The sequence below is a fragment of the Mastacembelus armatus genome, chromosome 23, assembly GCF_900324485.2.
Source record: "Mastacembelus armatus chromosome 23, fMasArm1.2, whole genome shotgun sequence".
NCBI lineage: Eukaryota > Metazoa > Chordata > Actinopteri > Synbranchiformes > Mastacembelidae > Mastacembelus > Mastacembelus armatus.
The window spans coordinates 15,472,252-15,496,993 of record NC_046655.1 but is presented as its reverse complement, the minus strand read 5'-3'; the positions used below and the strand labels follow the sequence as shown (position 1 = coordinate 15,496,993).

Here is a 24,742-nt window from a genome sequence, read left to right as displayed (position 1 = left end):
TTTTTCTAATTGTTTCTCTCAGAAATCTGGGGCAAACCAGGAGAGCAGTACAGACTGTAGTTTATAGCTGACAGGTTAGCTATCGCTAGTTAACAGTGTTGGTCCACACTGTTCTTAGTAACATATAACATGTATTTAACACAAACAGTGTTTAAGCTCAACAGCAGTTTAATTAATTAGAGAGAACATCAGTCAAGGAGTCTCTGCACATTTTACTTTACACATTCATTCAAAAATCTGAACCTTAACTCTACAACTGTCACAGTACATTAAAAATAACTGCTCATTTCTAGGATGATATGTCTCAGCTTTCATCTGAATAAACCCTGTCTGGAGAAACTGTCTGGACTAATGCAGAAAAATATCCGTGTCCTCCAGCTCAGGGCACACAGTCCTTCAGGCTTCGGTAAAGGCACACTCTCATAAAACGTGTTTGTGTGGGATCATCTGTGCAGCATAAGGGTCAGGATGTGCTCCAGCAGCCGCACAGTCCGTTGGCTGACGGGGTAGCGAGGCAGCAGCTTCTCCTCAGTGCTCGACGGCTTTACGAAGTACCTGCAGGGAGGAAACAGTCAGTGACCCCTCAGCCCAGACTGACCCTCACCGCATCCTGAAGCCCTCCAGTCCAGCCAGTGTGCTGGTGTCAGGTAACAGAAATGAAAGTGAGCAGAACGAACCTGAACTCCTCTCTGAAGTGTGAGCGGAGGTGCTGAGCCAGCTGGGGGCTGTGCTGCAGACAGGCCAGCAGGAGGTGACAGCGCTGGAACAGCAGGACAGACTGATGAGGACTCAGCACAGAGTCCTGCAGGTCTGATAGGACCTGCACCGCCTGCTGGGCCTGGTAACCGATGAAGGACAGCTGCAGAGAACAGACCCAGGTCAGAAAGTGTGATCTGAAAACAATGTACGTCCGTGCTCAGTGTCCTTACCAGGTGAGGATGAGGCTGCAGCACCTGGAGGATCCAGCCAACAGACAGGAAGTTCCCAGCAGAGAAACACCTGCTGCTCTGAACCCAAGAAGAAACAAAGTCAGAATCAAACACCTTTACTTTGCTGACCCAGCCATCCTTTCAATTACAGTCTGAATATGAACATATTAATCCAAGTAAACACATTTTCAAAGACCTGAATTTAAAATATTGGACCTAAACACAATCTTACATTTGGCTGAAACTAGTTTCTCATTTTTGATTAGTTTGCATATGATATAATCAATAAATCAGCAGTTTACCTGGACCCAAAGCACCTTTTTTATTTACCCAAGACGTTTAGGACAGTGTCACCGATTAAACAATCAACCAAATTCTCACAGAAGTGGGACTTTCTGCGTCAGAACTCACCTCGTGTCCTAAAAGCAGCAGCTCAAAGAGCAGGGAGCAGGCGGCGTCCAGGTACTCAGACAGTAAGGCCTGAAGCTGACAGGCAGAAACAGAAACTGAGCGGTAACAAATACAGAAAACCTGATTGAAACAGCCGCTTCATGTCAGAGCAGCTCACCTCTGAGTCGGCCACAGACCCTCGGCTGCCTGGCTTCAGCTGTGGATCACAGACCAAGGCGAGGAGCGTTCTGGAGGCCAGGACACCTCTGCAGAGACAACACAACCACAGCTGCATCTGGACTTTTCCAGCTGTTTTTATTGCTGCAAATGATTTCTGTTCTTACTTCCTGTACCACCAGAGCAGTTCGTTTATCAGCTTCATATCCTGTTGACTGTGAATGAATATGGGCCCATTATGTTTTCACAGAACTTCACTCAGGTCGGAGCATTTACCTGTGGGCACAAAGCAGGTTGACTCTGGAGGCTTCGACCTCGGTCTCTCTGAACATGGCAGCGAGCGTCTGGACGGTCAGAGTGCTGAGTCTGAGACAAACAGCAGCCAGGAGTCAGTGTCACACCACAGTGCACGTCAGGGGAGTGCAAACACACACACACAGTGAAACCTACAGTAGTTGATCTGTGGTGTAGACTCCACTGAGGCTCTGACAGCCGTGAAGAGACTCCTCCAGAGTGTGAACCAGGAGAACACAGACCTCAGTGGACTGAAACACACAGAGGAAACAGAAACAGTTCACCCAACAGCAGCCACAGGAGACACTGCTGCAGTCTGCTCTGCTTCCATTTCATTCCTCGTCTGCTCAGAGAAAAAGTAATCAGACCTTTATTCAAGCAGTAAAGCTGCAATGGGACAATACTCCATCGTCAGCTGAATGGATGATCATTAAAAGGAAGAGTCCTCTCTATCAGGCCTTTCCATCCATTTGTTTTCTCTTCATTTGTAATTGACACTTAGAAATATTCTCATGATGCATATAAAACCTGAACTAGTGACCATCACTTTCAAATATATTAATATAATATAAAAATAATGTAGTTCAACAAAACAAATATTATATATTTATTATATTTAGAATATTTTTGTCATAGAAAGAAAAAGTGTGTACGTCTTCACTACATCCCACAGGTAGTTATTAAACATACTTACTGACCTACAGCCAACCTGGCACATTGATTTAGCTTTAGTGACGTTTAGGGTGTTTGAAGATCTCACCCTCCAGAAGAGTCTGCGCAGGGTGATGCTGTGCTGAGCAGCAGCTCTCAGCTCCTGCAGCAGCACGTACAAACTCTCCACACTGATCCCGTCCTGCAGCAGCTCTGAGCTCAGCTGACTGAACAGGTGAGCCGTCCGCTCCCAGCTGCAACACACACACACACACACACACACCTGTGACACACTTGAAACCTCTATGTGAGCCCAACAGTTACACAGAGCCCAAACATCTCAAACCCTCCTCGACACTGAAGGGAGAAAACACACTGGGGCTGCTGGTTACAGCAGAATGAACAAGCTTTCAGCTGCTTGGTGAGTTTCTCCAAGGCTGCTCAGCGTCAGCATCCCTGATCTACACACACAACAGGGACTAGTCAGTTAATTAGAGAAAGCTTTGTGCAGCAAAACATCATCGAGTTATTAAACTAATATTCACTGGACAATGAAGTGAAATTAAATCTGAACTTTCTGCTGATGAGCAGTGGTTCAGCAGGTTCTCACCTGACGGCAGCATGTTGCTTTGCAGGAGAGGAGTCGGAGGAAACGCTGCATCTGCTTCTGTAGACTGGGTCTAACAACAGAGTGGACCTCTGCACGCACACACACACACACACACACACACATTAGAGACTTACTCCAACCCCTGCCCTAAACCAAGTTCACGACCACGTGTGCTTTAATCCTCACTCACAATCATACAACTGTTCCACGAGCTCTGCAGATGCAGGTAAAGTCTGGACGTCTGGGAGACGGCGTAAAGATGCAGCTCGGCCTCCCTCTGCTCCTCGCTCTTCACGCCGTCTCTCCTCAACAGGCGAGACAGGACTGAACTGAGCCTCCTCTGAACCTGCGACATCAGCACAGTCAGTCAGTGGCTAAACGACCTGTGAGCTTCTCTGTGCCAGGAAACGTACAGGAGATCATTACTAGAACAGCGTTTATGCCACCACCCACCGCTCTGTCCATACCTGATCTGAGGCTGACAGGGGAAAGGTGGGGGAGCTGGGCGAGGAGTGGGGTGAGGGCGCTGTGGAAGAGGGGTGCGGGACCCTCGGGAGGCCCAGAGTCTCTGGGTTTGGACAGGACACAGAGCGTGTGGGCTTCAGCATGTGGGTCTCCAACCTCCTCTGCTCCCTGTGGTTCCAGACAAAGACAGAGACAAAGATCAGATGAACTTCTGCTGATGCAACAGAGGGCTGTTAAAAAAAGGACCAGTGTGGTGTGATGGTCTGTCTGAGCTCCTGTCTAAGAACATTCATATGATAAAATCACTTAGAGCAACTGTCTTTTGTTCTCTGACTGAGTTTCCACTGACACAGTAATACTTTACATCTATTCATCAGCCATTTGTTAAACTGTAAAACACTTTGTCCCACTTGTCGTCTTCCCTAAAGACCATTCATTCACTTTTGAGAGTGAGTGTGTTTAATGACCTCCCAGGGGCAAAGTGAAACAACACGTCCTGCTGTTTACTTCACACACATCAGTTTTACAGCATTTTTTGTAACCAGGCAACAATTCAGCACCGAATGACAGTAACTCTGTCTGCACATCCTCTCGCCTCTTCACCGTTCACAGTCTGTTCCTGCCTGACGCAGAGCCGAGGTCATTAAATGCACACCTCAAAGGAATTCAGGCTGGAAGATAATCCCAGCTGGGTCCTACCAAGCAGAGAAGAGGATGCAAACATGATGAAACCGACACACAACATTCATTTATTGGCTCCAGCTGAGGGTGCAGTTGTGGTCTTTCCATTTCAAAAGGTTTTCTGATCTTTGCATTTCGCAGTCTGAGCCTCAGTCCTATTGAAGTCTGCAGCTATTCCAGTTTTTTAATGTCGGCCTTTCGTTTTTCCTCTAAGTGAAACTCGGCTCTTCGGAGTAAATAAGTCATGACACTGAGAGACAACTTTCACTTAGCCTGGATTTTGTTGATTCACATTAGAAAATGAACTGAACCACCACACATGTAAAAACGCAGCAGGGACAAGCTCCTGAACCTTAACTGGCTCTGGACAGTCTGTTGTAGCCCCGCACACAGTTTTACAGCCGTGACACCACACAGAACCTCTACAGCAGCTTGGACAGACAAGGAATACACAGTTCACCGAAGCCCCATAGGGACAGAACAGTGGTCAGTTTATTAGGAACAGCTCGGTGAAACTGAGTCAGTCTAATCCAACAGTCCTGCAGTGAATCCTCCTCCATCAAGGTGATAGGGTTCGGTTTGTTTCTGAGCTGTTCATTCACCCGGATGATCCGTGCGGAGGCTGCGGTTTGTGCTGCTATTGGACTGGACTGTTTTTTACTGAAAGAGGTTCTGTTGGTGATCCCAGTCTTGTTGAGATAAATGGGACAAAATAAAAGCAACACATGTAAAAACACATGTCCTTTGGTGTAGTGTCCCTTTAAGATCATTAAGATGTAAGAGCCAGCCAGTGTCAGCTTGCAGACATGGGTATCCACTGACAAACCAGACGCGTGTGTGTATGAACATGTGTGTGTGTGTGTGTGTGTGTGTGTAACACTCACCTTTGAGCAGGATATCCTGTGGAAGAGATAAAGACACAGGATGGTTAAAGTTACAGGTGAAGATATCAGGGAAAGAAATAAAGGTTTCATGAGCTTCATTGTTCTTTTGCACAGATTAAACAACTGTAATTTTCCAAATCCTGCAGCCACAGAGAAACATGATGGTCCATGTGGAGCAGTGTGTGTGTCCAGTGTTCCCTCAGTTTGAGCTCTGGGTTTGGTCTCCACCACCTCCTGAAGGAAACCTCTGGCTTTTTAGCTGCTAAATGCTCCACTAAGTTTACCAGCTCGTCTGACTGGCTTTTTTTAGACCTTTTATTTTGAAAACAGCTGTTTCCTGTTGCTAACAAAAAATAAGAGCACTGAGTGGTCTGGACACTAAACAACAGAGACCTGCTTCACACTGAAAAACATTCACTGTTACCTTCTAAGGTGTGTGTGACTGATGAGCTGGTTCTGTGAGACGCCTCAGCTGGAAGGGGAAGTCCCACCTCCTTGTCTCCGCTCAACCAGTCACGTCCCTTCCCGGCAGGCTTTTCAGTGACATATGTGATTCGTATGTGCTGGCAGCGTTCCCGGTCCTTCCCACTGAGGAACTCTGGGAGGTCGTTGACCTGAAGTGAAGAAAAAGAAGAGAAGCTCAGGAGAGATGGGGTTGGAGGCAAAGACATCGTGAATTTGAGTGAAACATCATCCTCCCTCTTAAAGTCGTGACAAACATCACAAATAAACCTCCACAAATAGAAATCACAGATAAAAACACCTGGAGGAGCTGCAGCGTAATCCGACGCCGTAACACAGGCAGGATTAACCCAGAGGAAGATGTTAAACCGTTGACCTCTGACATAACCAGATGAGAGGGAATTAGAGGCCAAACACACACACACTGACATTACATCACGTAGCCCTGGGATCGAACCTGGTAATGAACCTGGTAATGAACCTGGTAATGGTTTAAGAGCCAGAAAAAGCTTTTAATGTAAGTTGTGTCTTTTTCTAACAGTAACTGTTTAAAATGTGTTTACGACATGTGATTCTACAGCACTGGACACATCCAGAGAAAATAAAAATTAATAACTGCAACCATGGTGCCAGGTGAAAGCCTGTACAGACAGTACAGACAGTACAGACTGTACAGACTGTGGGCGGTTTGAGAGACTTTTGTTGCTCTTGTTCTTTGGATCAGCTCAGCAGGTAGAAAAGGTGCGAAGTGACACCTGTAAGTCAGTAATTGATCTGTAATCTGACGAGTTTAACAGGGATCAAACTGCAGGCTCCTTAGTTAATGAACAAACAGGTAATTCAATTAGCTTTAAGGCTGGAACAAAATATTAGCTCATAATTAGCTAATAATTAGCTAATAATTGACGCATTTTTCTATCGATCAAGTCTCCAGTTAAGACAAAATGTCCCCAAATGTCTTATTGTGTAAACAAACCCCAGAGAAACTGTTAGAAATTGTTTATAAAGCAGAAAATTGATTGATCCGTTTAAATATTGTGACACTTGAAAGCATCTTTAAGTGTCTTCAGTTTTTAATGACGTAAAGAGAAAACAATAAATAGTCAAACCAATAATCAATCAGTGTTATCGATTAGAACCGTTAGTTGACCGTTACCTTCAATTTTAAACTTACCAGCTCGATGTCGCGCACGCGCCTGAAGCTAACGGCCGCGGTGAGCGTGCGCGGCGTGTGCTCGGTCAGGTACACCTGCTCGTCGGTCAGCACCACGTGCATGTACACCTTGCTGACGGTGTCCGAGACCACCACGCACGGTTCGTAGGTTCGGATCCGCTCGTACACAGCCCGCTCCGTGTTCCGCTTCAGGAAGGAGTCCAGCTTGATGTTCCGACGGGAGAGCGGAGTCCCGGAGCCGGTCTGAGCCATGTCGGTACCGGCGGAGCAGTTAGGGACACCTTAGGGACACCTTAGGGACGGTAACCTCCAATTCAGCGCCAGACAGGCGGGCAGGTGCCGCTTTTCCATCCGGTAAGTTTGTACTGAAAAAAAGAAGAAAAACACCGGACGGTGACGAGCTTCGGTCCGTTACTGAAGCCGAGCAGGTGAACGGCTTTACCGGTTACCGAGCGCTGTCCTCTGATTGGCTGGCAGCTCAGAGAGACGCTGGTGATTGGCCAGAAGACAAAGGGTTATTTTATAATTCAACTGGTCAGTTTATTAGGAACAGCCTGATCCAGCAGCCCCGCACTGAAGGTTCAGGCTGTTTCAGAGCTGATTCACCTCGAGCATCTTTGTTTGTCTAAACCTCGACGATATTAACGAAGTGAGGAGGGAAACACAACAACAACAACACAAACGAGACTAATCTTGTGCATGTGTAACATTTTATTATTCGATTAGTTGAGAGCAGATGAATTATCGGTATTTACAGCCCCGGTTTTATTGATAAGGGCTGGAAATAACGATTTCATCATTAATCTGAGTTAAATTCAACGTTTTCTCAGATGTTTTGTCAGTAAAATGTCACAGAACAGTTTAAGACCAATAAATGACCCAAGGTGTTGTACTTTCACAGTTCACTGTGCATGTCAAGTTTATTAGAAACACAAACAGTCCCAGAGTTAATCCTCCTTCATGTAATTGATGAGGCTCAGACTGTTTCAGAGCTGCTGATTCTCCTGGACGATCTGTGTTTCTGTTATTTTGTCCACCACGTTATGAACCAGGCTCAGCTGAAGAACAAACAGCAATAATAAGGTATATTAAACTGGTCTGTTCCTGGTAAACCAACTGAAAACCATTAAATCCAGAAATATCCAGGTGCACAATTAACTGATTAATCGACTAATGAAGGAATTGACACTATGCCTACAGTCAAGTCAAATTATTGATAAAAATTGCCAATAACAAATACATTGTAGTGGAAGATACATATTTAATTAGCTTTGACACAACAGCTCGTTGATCCACTTTTACCTTGAACAGCAGCAGAACAAACCACAAACTGTCAACGGAACAGGTGTGTTTGTCCATGTAGGACACACGTTGGCTTAAAGTGCATGAGAGGAAGGAGTTCGACTTGCTGAGGTGTGTGTGGTTTGGAGGTGACACCGAAGCTACGGCAGCTTGTTGTGTTTATTACGTACATGTCACTTCATAGCTCCGGGCGGCAGCAGCTGTGTGAACGCAGCAGATTCTTCTGTACCTGTTTGCACTGATGGGACATTGAAGGGTAAGTCTGGTGATTTTGTTTGTGTTATTGAGGCCAAATCCCATCCAGACACTGACAGCAACAAACAGACGGGCCTCCCATTGTTGGTGAGGAAGAACCATGTGAGCAGGTCAGCGGTGTGGCTCCCTGCTGTGTTTTTAATAGTTTTTGGACAACAATGGAGGTCTACACCTCAGACCCATAAGCTGAACCAGGTTCTGGATTCACATGTTACACTGAGGACACCACATTCACTGGTGCTGAACTAAAACTGAAAATCAGCTGACTTATCCTTTAATGCTTACCATTTTCTCAAACTTCTCCATCATGCAGAGCCCTGGCTTCCTTTCCTGATGACCACTTCCTCTCCTGAAGCCAACTTCCTGTAGAGTTGTAAAAGTTCCTCGGGTTGCGGCACCTTGGACTCCGGCGTGCAAGGAATGTCGAAGTCTGATGACACCTGAGACTCGGACCGCTCCACTGGCAGGATCAGATCTTCGCTGTCCTCCCTCCCAGACATCGTACTGGTCCATGCGTCTCCTTGTTCCCGCCCCCTCTGCTCTGGTTGGAGGATGAGTGTGTCAGGTAAATATGAGTCCATGTTCTGAGAGGAATGATTGGACAGAGAGGCAGACAGGCTCAGGCTGAAGTTCTCATCAGGTGTTTCTTCTTCACTGAACAGTTCGGGCGTCTGCGAATCCGTCATCCTGGAGGGGGAGGGGGTGGTGGCGGAGCGGCAGGATTGTGATTGGCTGTTGAGACTGTTCTGGCTGTCAGTCAGCGTCTCCACAGTGAAGAACTCCTCCCATTTCGGAGCACTGGAAGGCTCTTTGCATTCATCTTCCACCTTTTTCTCCTGCTGTGTTTCCCTCATCTCTCCTCCTTCTATCACCTCCTCCTGCTCTTTCTGCTCCTCGCCGTCTTCCTCTTCGTCGTTCGACTCGGTGCAGTCGAGGTAGTTGTGCACCACAGCCACTGTGTCAGGGACAGGCAGGGGGAAAGACTCGTCCACAGACACAGGCAGGGATGTAGTTTCAGGACTGTGAGGTTTCTCTGTAATGATGATAATAATTAATCAACTGAAACCAGTCAACAGGTTTTTAAGAAAACTTTAGTGATAACGACACACAGTAAAATGAAGTGTTGACAGTTATTTCAGTGTATTTATTGATCCAAAACATACACACATATTGGCGATATACAGTGTTTAAATACACCGTATCCGTGGAAACACTGTACTTCCTGTTTCTGTGAACATGTGACTGAACATTTACTGTTTCTCATAATTTTGTCCTACAGAGGTTATGTTGATAATGAGCCTGAACATCAATCTGTTTATTCACCACTTATAAAATGACATTAATATTCTAAACTCAACAAGGCGTCTAATGTTTTGGAGCTTGTAATACATAAATACACCAAATTAACTATTAACACTTCAGATTTACTATGTGCTATTGTACATACTGAAAACATTCAATTACTTTAACACTAATAACCTGTTGATTTGTTAGGTATGTTTTGAAACTTTCCATCTCTGCAGCATCGAGTGTTATCATGTTAACCAACATCACTTTTTGAGTAGATGTGTTGGCAAACAGCAGCTGGCCTCTACTTCCTGCACAGATCATCATTAATCTAGTCTCCCTTATTTTAGCTCCGTCTTTGGTCTCCACCGACACCTGAGAACACTTAGTTTTCTTGCTCACCGTTTTCGACTTCCTGGTTTAGCACCTTCTTCTTCATTGGTACCAGGTCCAGCCCCTCAAACAGCTCATTGTCACTGTCTGAGTCTAACAGAGAAATAAACAAATAATAAAATGCGACCTATTGCTTTTTTGAGTAATTGTACAAACTAAAAAAAAATTTGAATATTTAAATTTAATAAAGCGTTTGTTATTTGTGTGTTACCGTATGTGGGCTGCTCAACCCTGCTGCGTTTGAGGACTCCCAGAGGTTTGTAGACGAGCGCTGCCAGATCAGATCGACTTCTGCACATCAGTTTTAACCTGGTCAGAGAAGAGTCAGTGTTAATACATGGGAACACTTTTAAGACACTTTTCTAGATCTTTTTCAGACTGTTTTGTGTTAAACTGCACAGTACAAATAATAGCGCTTGGTGACAAATGTACATTTGACCTGTATATATAGTCCTGCAATGTGACAGCACTGTCTCAGAGCTAAAGGTAAAACCAGCAACATAATTAATCTCTCTGAAGCTACAAATTCAGTTTTGAGTTTTCGCAAATAAAACTGATCCCAGAACATATTGTGAAAAACAGTTATGTGAAATAAATAGAGCTTGACTCACAGCTGTGTAACGTCGTTCAGCGTGCGACCAATAGGGATGACATTGGGATAGACGTTGACTGGCTGGAGATATGACAAGAAATCTTTAATCTGAAAAACAACAGCATTAGGAGCATCAGTGCACGTGGATGGGTGGGTAAATAAAAATAAATAAAATCCACTTAAGCAGATGTCATTTTTTTTAAGTATAAGACTGAACGAGTGATAATAGAATGAGTGAATATATAACCAGCAGCTACATCGTCTCTTTAAAATTATGTGACTGGAGATCAGGTACGTCACCAGGTATGAACTAGGGTGTAATTTTACACCTTTGAACGAATCTCAGACTGCTGACAATGTAAACAAATGGCACCAAATTCACCTTGTGGCCAAAAACTTTTAGAATGGGACAATGAAGGTTTAAAATCTGATGGTGAGCGGTCGGACTCCAGAGATGATCTCTGGACGACTCTACATTCATGTACATTCATGGAGTTAAACCGAAATATCCTCACTAATCAAACCAAAACCTGATTTTCTGGCCCTGAAACATTTGACCATTCAGTAAACATAAAACCACCAACTGAATCAATGAACAGGTACAAAAAGTTGTCCCATTACATGTACAGTAATTCTTAAACATAAAAATAACACATTGTCTATCCACAGTGAAATAATTATAAAACAGATTAAACACATTAGAAAAGGTAAATAAATGACCTCGGAGTAGGAGGAGTGGAAGCTGAAACAGGCTCTGTAGGAACTGGCTCCAGTCCTGGAAAAAAAACCAACAAAAACAAAGTTCGCACACTAAACACAATTAATCATTGATTCTTTGGGACTAATTGATGATTAATCATCATGTTATCTGACTGAATATGGCAGGAAGCAGCATGTGTGACATCTGAAAGTGCTCTTACTTTATTATAACATTGGTTTTTCTGCTTCTCTCTCCGAACCACATGGTGGACGGTTTAATGCTGATGATGCGAAGAGGAATCCCATCTGCGGTTGTACACCCACACGGCATCCTGTTGCCTTGGGAATATTCTTCATTCTGCACAAAACAATCATCAGAAACAGGGATTAAATATCGGCCACACAAATTCTGAACAAATCCCATATTCGTATGATAATTAAAAACTACCTATTCCTTGGGCCCCTGCAGGGTTAATAGAATATGAGGGAAAACCCTGGATGTGTGTGTGTGATTGGCACCTTTGGGTGTCGACAGGCATGAATCTGTGTCCTGCGGTCAGTCGTCACATAGCTCAGGATCTCCGGCATCTTTATGAACATGGCCAAACTGTTGACGTGAATCTGCAGGAATTATGCAGTGAATAATATGAAAGTTCAAATATGCTGTGAGGCTGTGGAGAATCATGCACCTGCTCCTCAGATGATTTAAATCCTATTCAGAAAAACATCTTTGAGTTTCTGTTTCTTCACCAGGCACAGTATCTTTTTCTCTCCATGAGGAGGCTTTTGTTTCTGGTTCAGCTTTGATACAATGAATGTCCCGATCCTGTAATTTCCCAATGGTTCACCCAGAATGAGGAGTTAAATCACAGAGGGGCACAGTGAATAAGTGTCAGGCTCTAATCATTACCTGTGTGTTGAACTGTTCTCCCAGGTTGGTAAACAAGTATTCATATCCATACGCAGCTTTACAGTTGAGCCACACGACATGATATGGACTCTGACGGATCCAGTTTCCAACGAGTTCTGAGATACCGTTCAGACAGACCTCCTACACACAGACACAGGAAGGACAACTTACATGTGTCGAAATATCCATAAATGGCCCAAACACAAACACACAGAAAAATCACACTTTTACTAAGCTTATTATTAATGTTCTGCAATTCATTCTACAACTGACAATTCAATTGAAGCCACAGTAAGTAAAACTTGAAATGGGCAGAGAAACGTACCCGAGTTGGTATTTTATAGTAGCGTGGGTCATAGAAAGTAGAGTCCACATAAACACTCTGAATATCTTTAACCCTGTGACACATGAGACAATGGTGTGAAGACACAAAACAAAAGAACAGATATAAAAAACTATAACGTAAATTTAACATCCCATGCACGCTGTCAGGCCTTTTGAAGGAAACACGTTAACTTCAGTAATAATGAGAGTTGGAATGATGCGATTTCAAAGCATTCACTTTACTCCTGATGCAAATAGTGACCGACCTGCTGCCAGAGTGGAGGTACTCGATTCTGGGTGCATCTCCAGTCGCCAACCTGAAGTCTCCTGTATACAGCACATTTCCCCGGGAACCCTCGAACAGGAACCTAGACACACAAACCACTTCATGTTCGAACTGGTTTTGAGTGAACACTTGTGTGATGCAAAGCTGTCTTTCCTACTGGATTTCTGTAGTGAAATTAAACTTTAACACCATAACAACATAATTTATACCAACACGATTTCCTAATTATATAATTAATCAAATTAAGATACCTGGAGCACACATGTTCATACATGTGAATGTATAAACATGTCTCCCAGAGAAAAGGAAAATTTAGGATAAGAATATGAAAATGTTCTTGTATGTGGCCCACTATTAAAGGTGGACTCTCTCCAGACTTCCAGTTGGAGCACAGCTCAATCTCTCTATCATTGAACCCAAGTGGGCACTTCAGCCAAATTTGAAGAAGCTCCCTCCAGGCGTTTCTGAGAGATCACATTCACAAGAATGAGATGAATGGATGAACATCTTTCTACATCTGACAGCCCAGTGCAGGAGATACATCAACATTAACCACTGCGGACTCATGGCCACTGAAGACACTCAAAACAGACACTGGGCCAAACTAACAAAAGATAAATGAAACTGAACTGAAAACCCACGAAATTGTACAAGAATATAAACAATCATACATTTACACAAATAGATATAACCAGATCGCAGACATGAGAACAAGCCAAACCAGATGTTTTCAGATTTGATCTTGGCCACCTGCATGTGTGGTCGGATATACGTCACTTACAAACATGAATGTGAAGTCAGAAACACACAAGATGTTACAGAGGGTTTTAAATGGTGGGTTTATCTGAATGTTACACACACACAAAAATAAGTTTAAGAATGGTTTGACTTACATGACAGAGCCGGGACAATGACCCGCAGGCAGCAACGTCACCACAACCTCTTCCTTCTATCACACCAGATATAGACAAGGCAGTTAAACAACATCTACACATCCGACTGGAGGCTACTTCTCTACAAAAAAAGAATGAACTGTGACAGAGTGAGTTAGAAAGCAGATAAGTGGCACAGCCTGACACCAGACTCTAAATCATGATTGTACAAGAATATACACAATAATACATTTACACAAATAGATATAACCACATCGCAGACATGAGAACAAGCCAAACCAGATGTTTTCAGATATCCTTTAAAAAAACCTGATGAAATAAACTTATATTGAAGCCTGAGAAAATTAGGAAGTAATTGGTTTTACCTCTCCTGATGCTTCATCCACCAGGAAAATCTGAGTCGGGCTATCCAGCTCCAATGGAACCTAGACAGATTACACAGAAGAAACATAAACTCCAGTTGCACTGCGGTAAATCTGTCACGATGAAACCAAAACATAAGTTGGACTTTGTTAATTATCAGCCTTTTCAGTGTCCTCTTTCATGTAAACGATACAAACGAGAAGAAAAGAAGGGACTTACGATATATTCCTCCCAGAAAGCATACTTTGGATTATTCAGCAGAAGCTCTTTGGTCACAAAGGAGCAGTACAGTCTGACTGTACGACTGCAAACAAGACAGAAAACAAGACACGTATTTTCTTTTCTGTTAAAGTATGTGGCGACAGAAAAACAAGTTACACAAACGGTTCATGGTAAGTCCAAAGTTTGATTTAACTAAATGAGCTGCACTGAGCTAAAAAATTCTAAAGAAAACAAAATTGTCCTGTATCATAAATTGGACTAGAAGTCAAGATTTCACAGCTTTGACTGGGTAACTTTAAATTTTTACTTTTTAATCCGATTTTAATATTTCTAACTGAAGTCTATGTTTTGGTGTTTGAATTCATAACTTGGTAAATGGTCGTGATTCACTTTCATCCCATAATTTAACCTTTTCACAATAGATTTTGACTCACAATCAGAGTTTACTTTAACTCCCGGCTATCTCATATTCTTCATTTCTTTTTATATTAGCAGAAATGGACTTTCGTGTTCTTCGTTGTCTAAAAACAAATTTCCAAACTTTTCACCTGAACTGCAGTTTTCTCTTCAGCAGAGGTCCTTTCAGCCCCTTCATGTGGTCTGTTAGGAGCAGTAACACTGAATGAACTCAAACTTACACTGACACATGACAAATAAACTAATGAGGATTTCAGCTACAACAAAAATAACAACAACTGGAGATGCTAGCTAGCTAATGTTAGCTAACAGCCGGGCTCACCTTTGTGGCAGTGCGAGAGGAAATATGCCCGAGCATAAAGGTTCTCCCTGTCGAACCGATCCAAAGATATTGTCGGATACTCCCTCATTCGACCTGCAAACGAACTCATGTTTCACCCTGAATCCTTGGCAGTTTTTTACCCAAATAACACAACAACGTATGTTGTTGACATCGCCGCCGTTTGTCCCGCCCGCTCAATTGTATTCCTCTTCTTCGTTTGTTTTTACAGGTGCAGTCAGTGGGTGTTGCCGCCACCCAGCGTCCACACTCCGGCATTCCTGACGTTATCGGGTCGTCTCTTTGAAACTATTTCACAGTCTGCCTGGATAAAAACAAATTACTAACAATTATGCCTCTTTTCTACACACCCCAGAATAATTACACCTCATTACAGTCCAGTTTGATTCCAGATGTATTGGAAACGTCTAACTCCTAATCTCCAACACAGAAGAAGAAAGTTCACGGTAACCAAGCAACGAAAAAGAAGCTATATAAATGCTAACATCGCTGCTAGCCAACAGCCATCTCGAAAGTCTAGTGAGGCTAATTACGTTAATTAAAACACACTGTATGTAAGTAAACACTATGTTGTCGCTATTTCCATGAATTAACACATAGATGAATGCAGTGTGGTTAAATTTGGCCGTGAAGTCGCTAAATTTGAGCAGATCTTACTGTTCGTCAGTGAAACTCGACGCACACGAAACTCGCTTCGAAACGTGCGGATTTTAACGTGTCACTGCCTATAGATCATTATAGAAGCAAATCAGACTTTTAGTTTTGGTGTTTTACATATTAGTTTTGTCCACATTTCAGCTCGGCATAAATTAACCATCTCAAACAGCGTCTTTTTGTGTGATCTGTCACCTTTTTTTAACTGAGAACTTGTGCCTAGCAAGGTGTTGTGGCAAAATCTAACAAACCTAAAATCGTGTTTCAAACCCAGGGCTCCTCACTGAGTCGTTTATATGAAGAATCAGTGTTATGCATGGTCCCAATAAGGCGTTCTGTGTCAGACTGAGGTGGAGTAGTAAATGAGTCTATAACTGCAGGCTTGGAAACCTAATTAAAGCCTGTTGTTGTCATGTCTTATCAGTCAGGAAAGCCCAGCCTGCTGACAATGTCCCATGCTACTGATAATAACTCCAAGCCAAAGTCCATGAGCAGAGCCAAACGATGGACTGCAGAGGTGGAAAACCTGTTCAGGTTCCAAGAGGCAGGATACAGAGATGAACTGGAGTACATTCAAGTCAAACCTGGGGCTTCGGTAAATAATCCTCTCACAGTGTGTATTTTTCTATTAAATGTATTGATTTTTGTTAAGTGCAGAAAGGATATGCTAATAAAATGAACAGATATGACTGGAATAACTTCCACTGACAAATATAATGTTTTAATTAGTCCTACAACCTTTCCAAATGTCAAATTTTGTGACTACTTGTGTCTGCCCCTTTCTGTGTTTGTGTCTCAGATTGACAAGTGGCCAGAGACCGGCTTTGTGAAGAAGCTCCAACGTCGAGACAACACATTTTACTACTACAGCAAGAAACGAGAATGTCAGGACCACGATGTCCATAAAGTCAAAGTCTATGCACATTAATGGGTTCTGGACTCTTTTGGTCACTGAACGTGCTGCATCATCTCGTTTAATAGTCAGTACACACAACACACAGTTGATATGCCCCGTATAACATATGGCTTATTTGTTTTCAATAAATGACTTTCTAAACTGGCTTTGAGATATTACTTTATAGTGGTTTGGTGTGCACAGTGTGCCTCATAAATGATCTATTATTAGGATTCCTGATAAGACTTTATGGCTTATTTTAACAGCACTAGTGGAAGAAATACTCAGGTCCTTTACTGCAGTAACAGTACTACAGTGTAAAATTCTCTGTTCCAAGTTAAAGTCCTGCATTCCAAATGTCACTGCAGTAAAAGTCCAAAAGTACCATCATCCAAATGTACTTGAAGTATCCAAAGTAAAAGTACTCACTGTACTTGTATTACATTTTGAACATATTTGTACCTTTGACTTTTACTTCTAACAAACTTCTTTCACCACTGCTGGTTAAAGAAATCCAACTATCCATTTTGAGGTTAACTTGTGTTCATTCTGTGTTACTGAGACAGACTTCAGGGGTTTAGTCAAATCTGAGTTTTAATTACATCACTGCAATAAGAAAGTACTTTTTCTGTGTTAAGCTGCGAAGAGGAAAGGGGATTTGATTATCCTACTACTAACACTAGTGACGTGTCTAAGAAGTCCAGCTGAAGGTTTCCTTTGCTGGCCTGTCACACTCTCCTCATGTGATGGTGCTGGGGTGAGATTAGGTTTGGACGCCCCAGGCTGAGCTGAGCTTTTTCCCCAGATCAACAACATTTCGCTGCCTCTGAAATGATTTATACTTATTAACTTGTAATTAGAAAGAAAGCTGACCTTGTGGTGCTGCACAGAGCTGCAGTGGCTGTACTGCTGCTACATGAAGCCACGGTGAGTAATAGAACTTCTTTAAGTTTCTATGTCAAGTCTGTTTTTTGTGAGAAAGTACTAGAGGCCACTGTGGGTTAAAGTCTAGGCTGTGTGCTGGTCACATTTCAGTGATGGTGGCCTACTGAAAAAATGAACGAGAACTGACTCAGATTTGATCATTTCTTTTTAATATATATGTCGGGTATCTTTTTTATTCTTAGGGCATATTAGTTAGTTATTAAAACATCAAATATACAGTAGGTCGTGGAGTCTGTGTTACTTTATGTGTCCTCACACTAATTGTTTGACCACTTAAAGTACTTCTAGAGTTTCTGCTGATACTATATTTATAAGTTTACCAAATGCATGTTGTTTGGATTGTTAATACACAGAACCAGTATTTAAAAGCGTCTCTGGTGTTTAAGAGTTGAGTGAGTTTCAATGATTGACAGGTTTTCATTTACAGGTTGATCCACTAAGGCTCATGTGTTTTTCATAATCATATCTGATGTTTATGTTCTTCCTGACCCAGTACAGTCTGACACTAAGGGACACAGTGTTCTCAAGGATGTTGGTGAGGAGTATCTGGGAGAAAGGTTCCTTAGGACCCCAGGTGTGAGGAAGGGACCGGTATAACAGAGCAGGTCCAGGATGGAGGGTTAACTGTCCAATGAGAATATAGAGTTTTAGAATACAGCCTTATTAGGGAATCACTTTGTAGAACAATAGGGAAGTACAGACTTAATTATCTGATTATGTGAATGATTATTTGCATTAACTTTGCATGTCTGTATAAGTGGAGGCCTCAGCCTGACAGGAGCTGAGCAACTGGGGAACAACTGGGAAGAAGTGAAGACTCTGATCGATTGTGTTCTATTGTTTTGCTCCTTTCAGACAATCTGTCTGCTCTCTCTCTATTGCTCATCCAACGGTTTTCGCCACAACAAGCAGTAATTATAATCCACTTTTAAATGGTTTGATTTTTAAACGAAGTTTGGCGAGAGTGAGCCTGCCTTCTAAGCGGTAGGGTGGTCGGATTAACATCTTCTGAACTCGCCTTTAAAAGCTTAAACTGAGCTGCAGGTCATAAACTGCTTATTTGTCCAGGTCAAACTTCTGTTTAATCGTAGACTTTATCTTGTTATTTAAAAAAAACTATCGTCGTATTTAAACAAATACTCCCGCCAGGTAAACGCCCACTGTTAAATGGCTTGATTTTTGAATGAGGTTTGGCGAGCTGCGTGCGCATCCGCGTATCGGCTCAACGGGGACCGAACTCGCCTTTAACGGTTGAACCGGCGCTACCGGAGCTTATTCCCTTTAATTCTGACCCTGTTGCTCGGCTCATCTGAAGTTATGCTTCCGTTGGAGTCGACCCTGCTGTTGTGAGGCAAGTGTGGGAATAAAACCGAGCGACTTAACCAACTAGTTAAGTTAACATGTGCCGATCCTTGACGAGCTGTTTGGATGGTTAGCTTAGCTTCGTTAGCTTCAGTTGGCCTTGTAAAGGGCAACGCTCAGGTTAGCTAACTTACCTTAGCGCAGTGTTAACAGCACTCACCTGGTTTGTAGTGTCTATGGTTAAACACGACGCTGCTACTTGTTTGTTCACACTGAGCTAAACGTTACTAGCGTGATCACCTGTTTGCTAATGAAGCTAATGAAGCTAATGGCTCAGGTGACTGGTTTTGTGTGTTGACAGATGTTTTGTCCTGCAACCACACAACATCTGGAGCAGCAGTGTTTTCATTCGGTTTGTTTAAGGCTGCAATTAGAGTCTGACTATATATATATATATATATATATATATATATATATGTCTGCACCTGCTAACCAGACTGTTACTGCTGCTTTGACTGTGTCTATAACCATAGTACAGTCTGGGTCAGGCTGCTGGCAGCGTCTCAATACTGTTTTCCCCTTTACTATTGAAATACTGCCTAAGGTTTTGTTGGTGTTATCTGTCTTCTATAATAATAATAATAAACTGAGTCCACCTGTCAAACCTGTGTGCTAAAGGCTTTGTTAGATTCAGGTCTGGTCAGGCTCACAGGTCTTATGTTTGCTTTCTGAACAGTCTCTAGGATTATCTGGGTGTCATTACACTGTGGGGTGGACTTTGGTCGAACCAGATATTTTCCCTCTTAGCTTGCTTACGTTGTGGGGTCTCTTTTTAAGGAGCCTAGTGAATCACAAGTCTCTGGAGGAATGCAGCTTCAGGGCAGGTTTATGCACAGTTAGAATGAAGCCGTTGTTCTGTACGGTGTGGTTTCTGCTGAGAAAGCTCTGGGTGGCGTTTATTTCCTTTCCTGCTGCCTCCTGACCTAGAAAGAAAGAAATGGCTGCAGCTGTCTTTGTGGAAGGGTTGTTGTATTCGTCAGCTTCTGCTGCCTGCTCCCTCTGCATGAACCACAAATTGATTTAGACGACAACAGGGTGTGAAACTGTGACGTGGGAAAATGATTTGTTCCAGCTTCTCTGGAAGGATGGACTTTTTGGGACTGTTATATTTAGAGTGCCTGTGCACCTGACGGCCCAGGTGTTCAAACAAAAAAACCTTAACTTTCTTCTTTCTTTTCTATTTTAAGATAAAAACTTCCCTCAGTCTAGTTTCTGAAATATGACATTTTGAGATCACAGGCTGGGAATTTGAGACTTTAATAACCGAACACGACGATGCCGTACCGTCTGTGTAGCAGTGGGGAAAAAAACTGTGACCTGAGCCTTTTTCACACAAGCAGAGAAATCAGGCTGAAACTGAGTGAAACACTGAGTAGGTGTGAAGAAAGTTGGGTTTTATTGTGATTTTAACTTCCTCTTTGGTCTGTCGTCAGACGCCGTTTTCTCTGAGATGGAACCGACTGTCGTTCCTTATCGCAGCTGGAAATTGAGGAAGTGAAGCAGAAGGAACTAAAACAAAAATCTGTTTTCTGTGTATCTGGTTTTGATCAGCGGTGGTTCACCACATCGTAAAGAAAACCTCCGTGTGAGTTTGAACGCTGATCAATCAGGGCTCAGTTCATTTTTTTAACCAAGCCACAACATTTTAGCTGTGTTCAGCACCATATTCATCAAACATAGACTGGAAAGAGGAGTGACCCTCTTTGAGAATGGACAGACGTCATGTGAGACAGATTGTGGACAGACATGAGCTTCCTGAGGTTTCCTCTATATTTTGTCCTTTTGAACTTTTCCCACGTGTCATGCTGTGTCTTTTTCTGTCATAGGTAAAGGCCTGTTCACCTGCAGAGTCCCCGCTCCGTGATGTCCCCATCAGCGTGAGGCAGCTGGACCTCGGCCAGCTAGCATGCAGCACCGGCCTGGTGTTGCCAGGAGGCGGCGCTGCTGAGAGGAGTCGGGTTGGTGCTGATTGTGCGTCTGCTGAGCCTGCCATGGATGACTTCTCCACCAGGACGTACGGCACCAGCGGCCTGGACAACAGGCCTCTGTTCGGAGAGACCTCGGCCCGGGTAGGAACCTGCCGGCAGGGTTTGGGTGGAGAACAGTGTTGGTACCGTAGGAATAATTTCACAGCCAAAACAAATGAAAAAGTGTCCACCCACAGCGGAAACATAATTAGTTTATCGACAGAAAATGATCTGCAACTATTCAGATGGACATGAGGATTTGATGCTTTTGTTGTGTGAACTAAATATCTTCGGGTTTCTGACTAAACAAGGATTTTAAAAACATTTACATTGGGCTGCTGTAGTTTCTTGACATTGTATGGACTAATATTGTTTTGTATAAACTCTTAACAATCTCCCAGGATCGAATCATAAACCTGGCAGTGGGTGGATTTACGTCTGTGGTGGTTCTGGTAAGTAGAAAAACCTTTTTTCATCACCGTTTGAGGTCGACCTGAAAATACAACAGTTACAGTTCTCCTGATCACATGATAACACGACGGCTCACACATCGCACACATTAACAACCTGTAATAAATCCTTTTCCTATGTATAGTTCATTTGTCAGCAGTGATGTTGCTGAAAAGTTCCACATTTGGCAGAAAGAAGCCTGCACACACCATGACAAGCATCTGACATGTGACTGTTTCCATGTTAATTATCACGTTGCTCGTCTCTAAATCCACCTGGATGCTCACCCACAGCTGAAATGACTCACCTGTCTCCATGTTGCTGCTGTAAATACCAGCTCCTGATCTGTGAACCTGAAACATGTTTGAAAGTGAAGCTGCTTCTGTCTTCCAGGTGACTGTGATTGGTTCGTTTGTCTTCCCCTCGTTACCTCCACGGCCACTTAATGTCTTCTTTGCTGTGTGCATCCTGTTATCCTGTGGATCCACCATAGTGCTGGTAACACACACACTATTCTGACATCACACTGACAAAACTGTCACATTGTATTTGTGTGTGTGTGTGTGTGTGCTGTCTGTGTAATGTAATGTGTGTGTGAATCCAGAACCTGGTTCAGCTTATCGGTCTGTACCGTAGACCTCCATGTCCAGAAACTATTAAAAACACAGCAGGGAGCCACAGCAGGTTCTCATTAAGTAATCTGGGGTTATGTCCGTGTCCCACCCCCTCAGATATACTGGTACCGGCAGGGCGACCTGGAGCCGAAATTCAGGAAACTGATCTACTACATGCTGGCGTCCATCGTGCTGCTGTGTCTCTGTGCCAACCTCTACTTCCACGACGTCAGGTAAAGATGGTGCGAGACGACAGAGGGAAGACATGGCCTTGACAGACGGAAACATGGGCCAACAGTGAAAGTGACACATGACCAAATAAACACAAACTCGTGCACTAGCGGGAATGAGTTTCCCACCGGACGTGCAGAGGAGCAACGTCGGACCAGTGGGATGAAAGTGTCTCGCTGGTGCCAAATGGTGAAGACGGACTTGACGCCACAAAGCGCTGTAAAGAACTGTAAGAGGCCAGACACGCTGCTGGAAAGTTAACTTTTAGATAAACAGGTGTGTTTACATGCACATAAACCTCATCATCCACAGTCACACCCTGGATACACTGGGTCTGCTATGATTGGGATGTAACTATGCAACTGTTACAGTAAAAATCTGCGTGGTCCTGTAGGTCCACTCTGCGTCACATGTCTTACACATTTTCTTTGCTCTTAACTGTCAAAGGGGGCAGGCTGTTCTTTAATATCTTAATCATGACACAAGCCACAACTAGTTTCCTATTTAAGAACAATCACACAGTCCTCAGATGCCAATAAAATGCTGTAATAGCACATTATTCAGAACCTGCCTAGGAACCATCACAGTAATCCTGAGACCTGGTACCCTGCAAACAGGAGCTGGTCTTAGCTTAGCTTAGCGTTAGCATCTGTCAGATCAGCAAAACCACTTGACACCGAGCTGATTTGTTTTTTTTAATAACAGTAGGCCTCCACGGGGGAAAAACTCAGATCTACGTTAACATACAGGGACATTAAATTACAGGAGCAGTCAGTTCACAGGAAAACAGGCAGTAACTGTGGACATGGCTGCTCTATCCTAAAATCTGCTGCCTGTTTATAATGGTGCATTTGTGGGGCATGAACTGGACCAATGCACAAGGCAGTGTGTTGCTGTTCCTGTTGCTGTTCCATGTCGCTACATCAGGATCTGCTGATTCCTCTGTACCTGCTTAATTACTGGTTTTAACAGTTCAGATTTTAACAGGGTGGACTTTTCCTTTAACCAGGATCAAAGTTATGAGCATGTAAACGCACCGACGGACCCTCCCCTTCAGCACTGTAGCACAAACTAAGACAGCAACAGCACAAGCAGCAGGAGAAGAAGGAGGAGGAGGAGGAGGAGAAGGAGAAGGAGGAGGAGGAGGAGGAGGAGGAGGAGGAGGAGGAGGAGGGTTCTTCTGTGGCAAATCTATGCAAACGTTTGTTTTCTTTTTCTTTCATCCTGCTTCTTCAGCTTATCTGATTTTCACGCTTGGATTGAATTTATCTTCCAAATCAAGTTTCACTAAGATGATTTCTTTAAACTAGATTTACAGGCCAAACTACACTGGCTGCCAATTTTTTGCACTAAGCATAGAATGAATCACACTTTTGTCTAAGCCATTCACACACACACACACACACACACACACACACACACACACACACACACACGGAGCTATAGCACCAATGAAATTGTAGGGGAGCTTCTCACTTGGCTTTGCACTAAAGTTACACAACAATCTGTGAAAGCTTGTCCATCATGTCGATGTGTCTGCCATCTGTTTGCACTGACTGAGCCGGGCTTTGGACTCGCCACTTTCAGATGAAGAACAGGAACCGTGGTGTTTGATACAGAGGTTTGGATAAGCTGTTGCAGACTAGACTGATGTCCAGTAGCTGGATCAGGCAGCACTGATCACACCCTCAACACGACCTCAGCTGTCTGGACGTTGCTCTGAGATTTGGTCACATGGTGTCATGTTAGTTAGTCATGTAAACTGTAATTAAAGCAGCTGAGCAGGAAAAACAGGAACCTCTAATTCCTTCTGCAGGACCTTCTGCTACTGCTGCCATCTCCTGTGTAACTAAAAATAACTACAAACTCCAAATGCACCGTCACAGGTGCATCAAAATAAAATCCAGATGAACACAGTTATTTGTACAGGAGCTGACCGTGTGGTTTCACATCAGATTACTAACCTAAAAGAAGTGCTGACTGATAATGTTTAAAGACTGTGCTTCTCTCCCGTCACATGACACAAACAGTTGGGTTGCCAAAGAGAGAGGTTCAGCCTCGTGACGGAGTAAAGGGGGGTTGAACATCAGATTACTGGTGTCAGAAAGGTACTGACCTGCTGAAACGCAGACCCTCCTCATCAAAGACGATTTTAGTGACCAAACCTCAGAGAAACGGCCTGAGGGCTGATGCCACGTTGAGCTTGTTGAAGTGAGCACCAAGTTCACCCTGTAGACTCAGTCTACTCCCAAATCCACAGGCTGCGTCTGAAAACTCAGACATTCCAGCTGCTCAAAGGAAACTGGAGTCAGTCTGGGTTTTAAAAAGACTGGTTAGTGGTGTATTTTTGTTACTGTCATGTAAAAAGACCAAAACATCAGACAAACTGTAGCTTTGTGCTGTAAAGTGTGACGATCTGCAGCAAACACAAAACTGACAACACACTGAGCAGGTCACGTCCACGGGACGAGCCAGCCTCACCACGACTTTAGGATTGTCAAAGCCATGGGGGTTTTTTTTTATTGAATATTTTATGCAATTAATAAACATGTACTCTAAAACTGCCTCTTCGGTTTTTTAAGACCCTTCACCAAACTTGGAAGGTGCCAGTCTGAAATACCTGC

The 24,742-nt window shown here is 43.4% G+C and overlaps 4 protein-coding genes across 6 annotated transcripts; 2 read left to right on the top strand and 2 right to left on the bottom strand.

Annotated features, from left to right (window-relative positions):
- Positions 1–443: 443 nt before the first annotated feature.
- c23h12orf56 (chromosome 23 C12orf56 homolog) lies at positions 444–6,969 on the bottom strand. The gene is made up of 14 exons (XM_026327392.1): positions 6,718–6,969; positions 5,506–5,695; positions 5,082–5,097; positions 3,519–3,684; positions 3,242–3,397; positions 3,052–3,140; positions 2,551–2,695; positions 1,947–2,041; positions 1,773–1,862; positions 1,498–1,585; positions 1,341–1,415; positions 930–1,007; positions 678–859; positions 444–555 (listed from the first exon to the last, which is right to left on the bottom strand). The coding sequence occupies exons 1-14, from the start codon at positions 6,967–6,969 to the stop codon at positions 444–446; spliced, it is 1,734 nt and encodes a 577-aa protein (XP_026183177.1).
- A 633-nt stretch (positions 6,970–7,602) lies between these two features.
- dclre1c (DNA cross-link repair 1C, PSO2 homolog (S. cerevisiae)) lies at positions 7,603–15,203 on the bottom strand. Its single transcript, XM_026327384.1, has 16 exons — positions 14,983–15,203; positions 14,792–14,843; positions 14,241–14,325; positions 14,024–14,083; positions 13,659–13,714; positions 12,746–12,847; positions 12,481–12,553; positions 12,156–12,296; positions 11,765–11,866; positions 11,467–11,603; positions 11,267–11,321; positions 10,566–10,654; positions 10,166–10,263; positions 9,964–10,047; positions 8,560–9,307; positions 7,603–7,775 (listed from the first exon to the last, which is right to left on the bottom strand). Exons 1-15 carry the CDS (start codon positions 15,089–15,091, stop codon positions 8,580–8,582), a joined length of 1,971 nt encoding a protein of 656 aa, XP_026183169.1. The 5' UTR covers positions 15,092–15,203; the 3' UTR covers positions 7,603–7,775; positions 8,560–8,579.
- On the top strand, positions 14,212–16,715 carry meig1 (meiosis/spermiogenesis associated 1). 3 transcript variants are annotated; one of them, XM_026327385.2, is made up of 4 exons: positions 14,212–14,413; positions 15,212–15,446; positions 16,079–16,249; positions 16,454–16,715. In XM_026327385.2, the coding sequence occupies exons 2-4, from the start codon at positions 15,393–15,395 to the stop codon at positions 16,580–16,582; spliced, it is 354 nt and encodes a 117-aa protein (XP_026183170.1). In that variant the 5' UTR covers positions 14,212–14,413; positions 15,212–15,392; the 3' UTR covers positions 16,583–16,715. The 3 variants fall into 3 exon arrangements, with proteins under 3 accessions (XP_026183170.1, XP_026183172.1, XP_026183173.1); XM_026327387.2 differs by lacking the exon at positions 15,212–15,446; XM_026327388.1 differs by lacking the exon at positions 14,212–14,413 and having other exon boundaries at positions 15,446–15,554.
- Positions 16,716–20,290: 3,575 nt separating this feature from the next.
- On the top strand, positions 20,291–23,237 carry tmem243b (transmembrane protein 243, mitochondrial b). Its single transcript, XM_026327122.1, has 5 exons — positions 20,291–20,441; positions 20,683–20,925; positions 21,225–21,275; positions 21,667–21,771; positions 22,005–23,237. The coding sequence occupies exons 2-5, from the start codon at positions 20,848–20,850 to the stop codon at positions 22,122–22,124; spliced, it is 354 nt and encodes a 117-aa protein (XP_026182907.1). The 5' UTR covers positions 20,291–20,441; positions 20,683–20,847; the 3' UTR covers positions 22,125–23,237.
- The last annotated feature ends 1,505 nt before the right edge of the window (positions 23,238–24,742 follow it).

What these genes read in the sequence shown, in the direction of transcription:
- tmem243b (XM_026327122.1), top strand. Translation starts at nt 20,848, where the DNA reads ATGGATGACTTCTCCACCAGGACGTACGGCACCAGCGGCCTGGACAAC. An exon ending in TTACGTCTGTGGTGGTTCTG is followed by an intron (nt 21,276 to 21,666) that starts GTAAGTAGAAAA and finishes TCTGTCTTCCAG; the next exon opens with GTGACTGTGATTGGTTCGTT. An exon ending in GTGGATCCACCATAGTGCTG is followed by an intron (nt 21,772 to 22,004) that starts GTAACACACACA and finishes CCACCCCCTCAG; the next exon opens with ATATACTGGTACCGGCAGGG.
- meig1 (XM_026327385.2), top strand. Translation starts at nt 15,393, where the DNA reads ATGTATTGGAAACGTCTAACTCCTAATCTCCAACACAGAAGAAGAAAG. An exon ending in ACAGAAGAAGAAAGTTCACG is followed by an intron (nt 15,447 to 16,078) that starts GTAACCAAGCAA and finishes ATGTCTTATCAG; the next exon opens with TCAGGAAAGCCCAGCCTGCT. An exon ending in AAGTCAAACCTGGGGCTTCG is followed by an intron (nt 16,250 to 16,453) that starts GTAAATAATCCT and finishes TTTGTGTCTCAG; the next exon opens with ATTGACAAGTGGCCAGAGAC.
- dclre1c (XM_026327384.1), bottom strand. Translation starts at nt 15,091, where the DNA reads ATGAGTTCGTTTGCAGGTCGAATGAGGGAGTATCCGACAATATCTTTG. An exon ending in CCTCTCGCACTGCCACAAAG is followed by an intron (nt 14,844 to 14,982) that starts GTGAGCCCGGCT and finishes TGCTCCTAACAG; the next exon opens with ACCACATGAAGGGGCTGAAA. An exon ending in ACTATAAAATACCAACTCGG is followed by an intron (nt 12,297 to 12,480) that starts GTACGTTTCTCT and finishes GTCTGTGTGTAG; the next exon opens with GAGGTCTGTCTGAACGGTAT.
- c23h12orf56 (XM_026327392.1), bottom strand. Translation starts at nt 6,969, where the DNA reads ATGGCTCAGACCGGCTCCGGGACTCCGCTCTCCCGTCGGAACATCAAG. An exon ending in CGTGGAACAGTTGTATGATT is followed by an intron (nt 3,141 to 3,241) that starts GTGAGTGAGGAT and finishes GTGTGCGTGCAG; the next exon opens with AGGTCCACTCTGTTGTTAGA. An exon ending in AAGCAACATGCTGCCGTCAG is followed by an intron (nt 2,696 to 3,051) that starts GTGAGAACCTGC and finishes TGTGTGTTGCAG; the next exon opens with CTGGGAGCGGACGGCTCACC.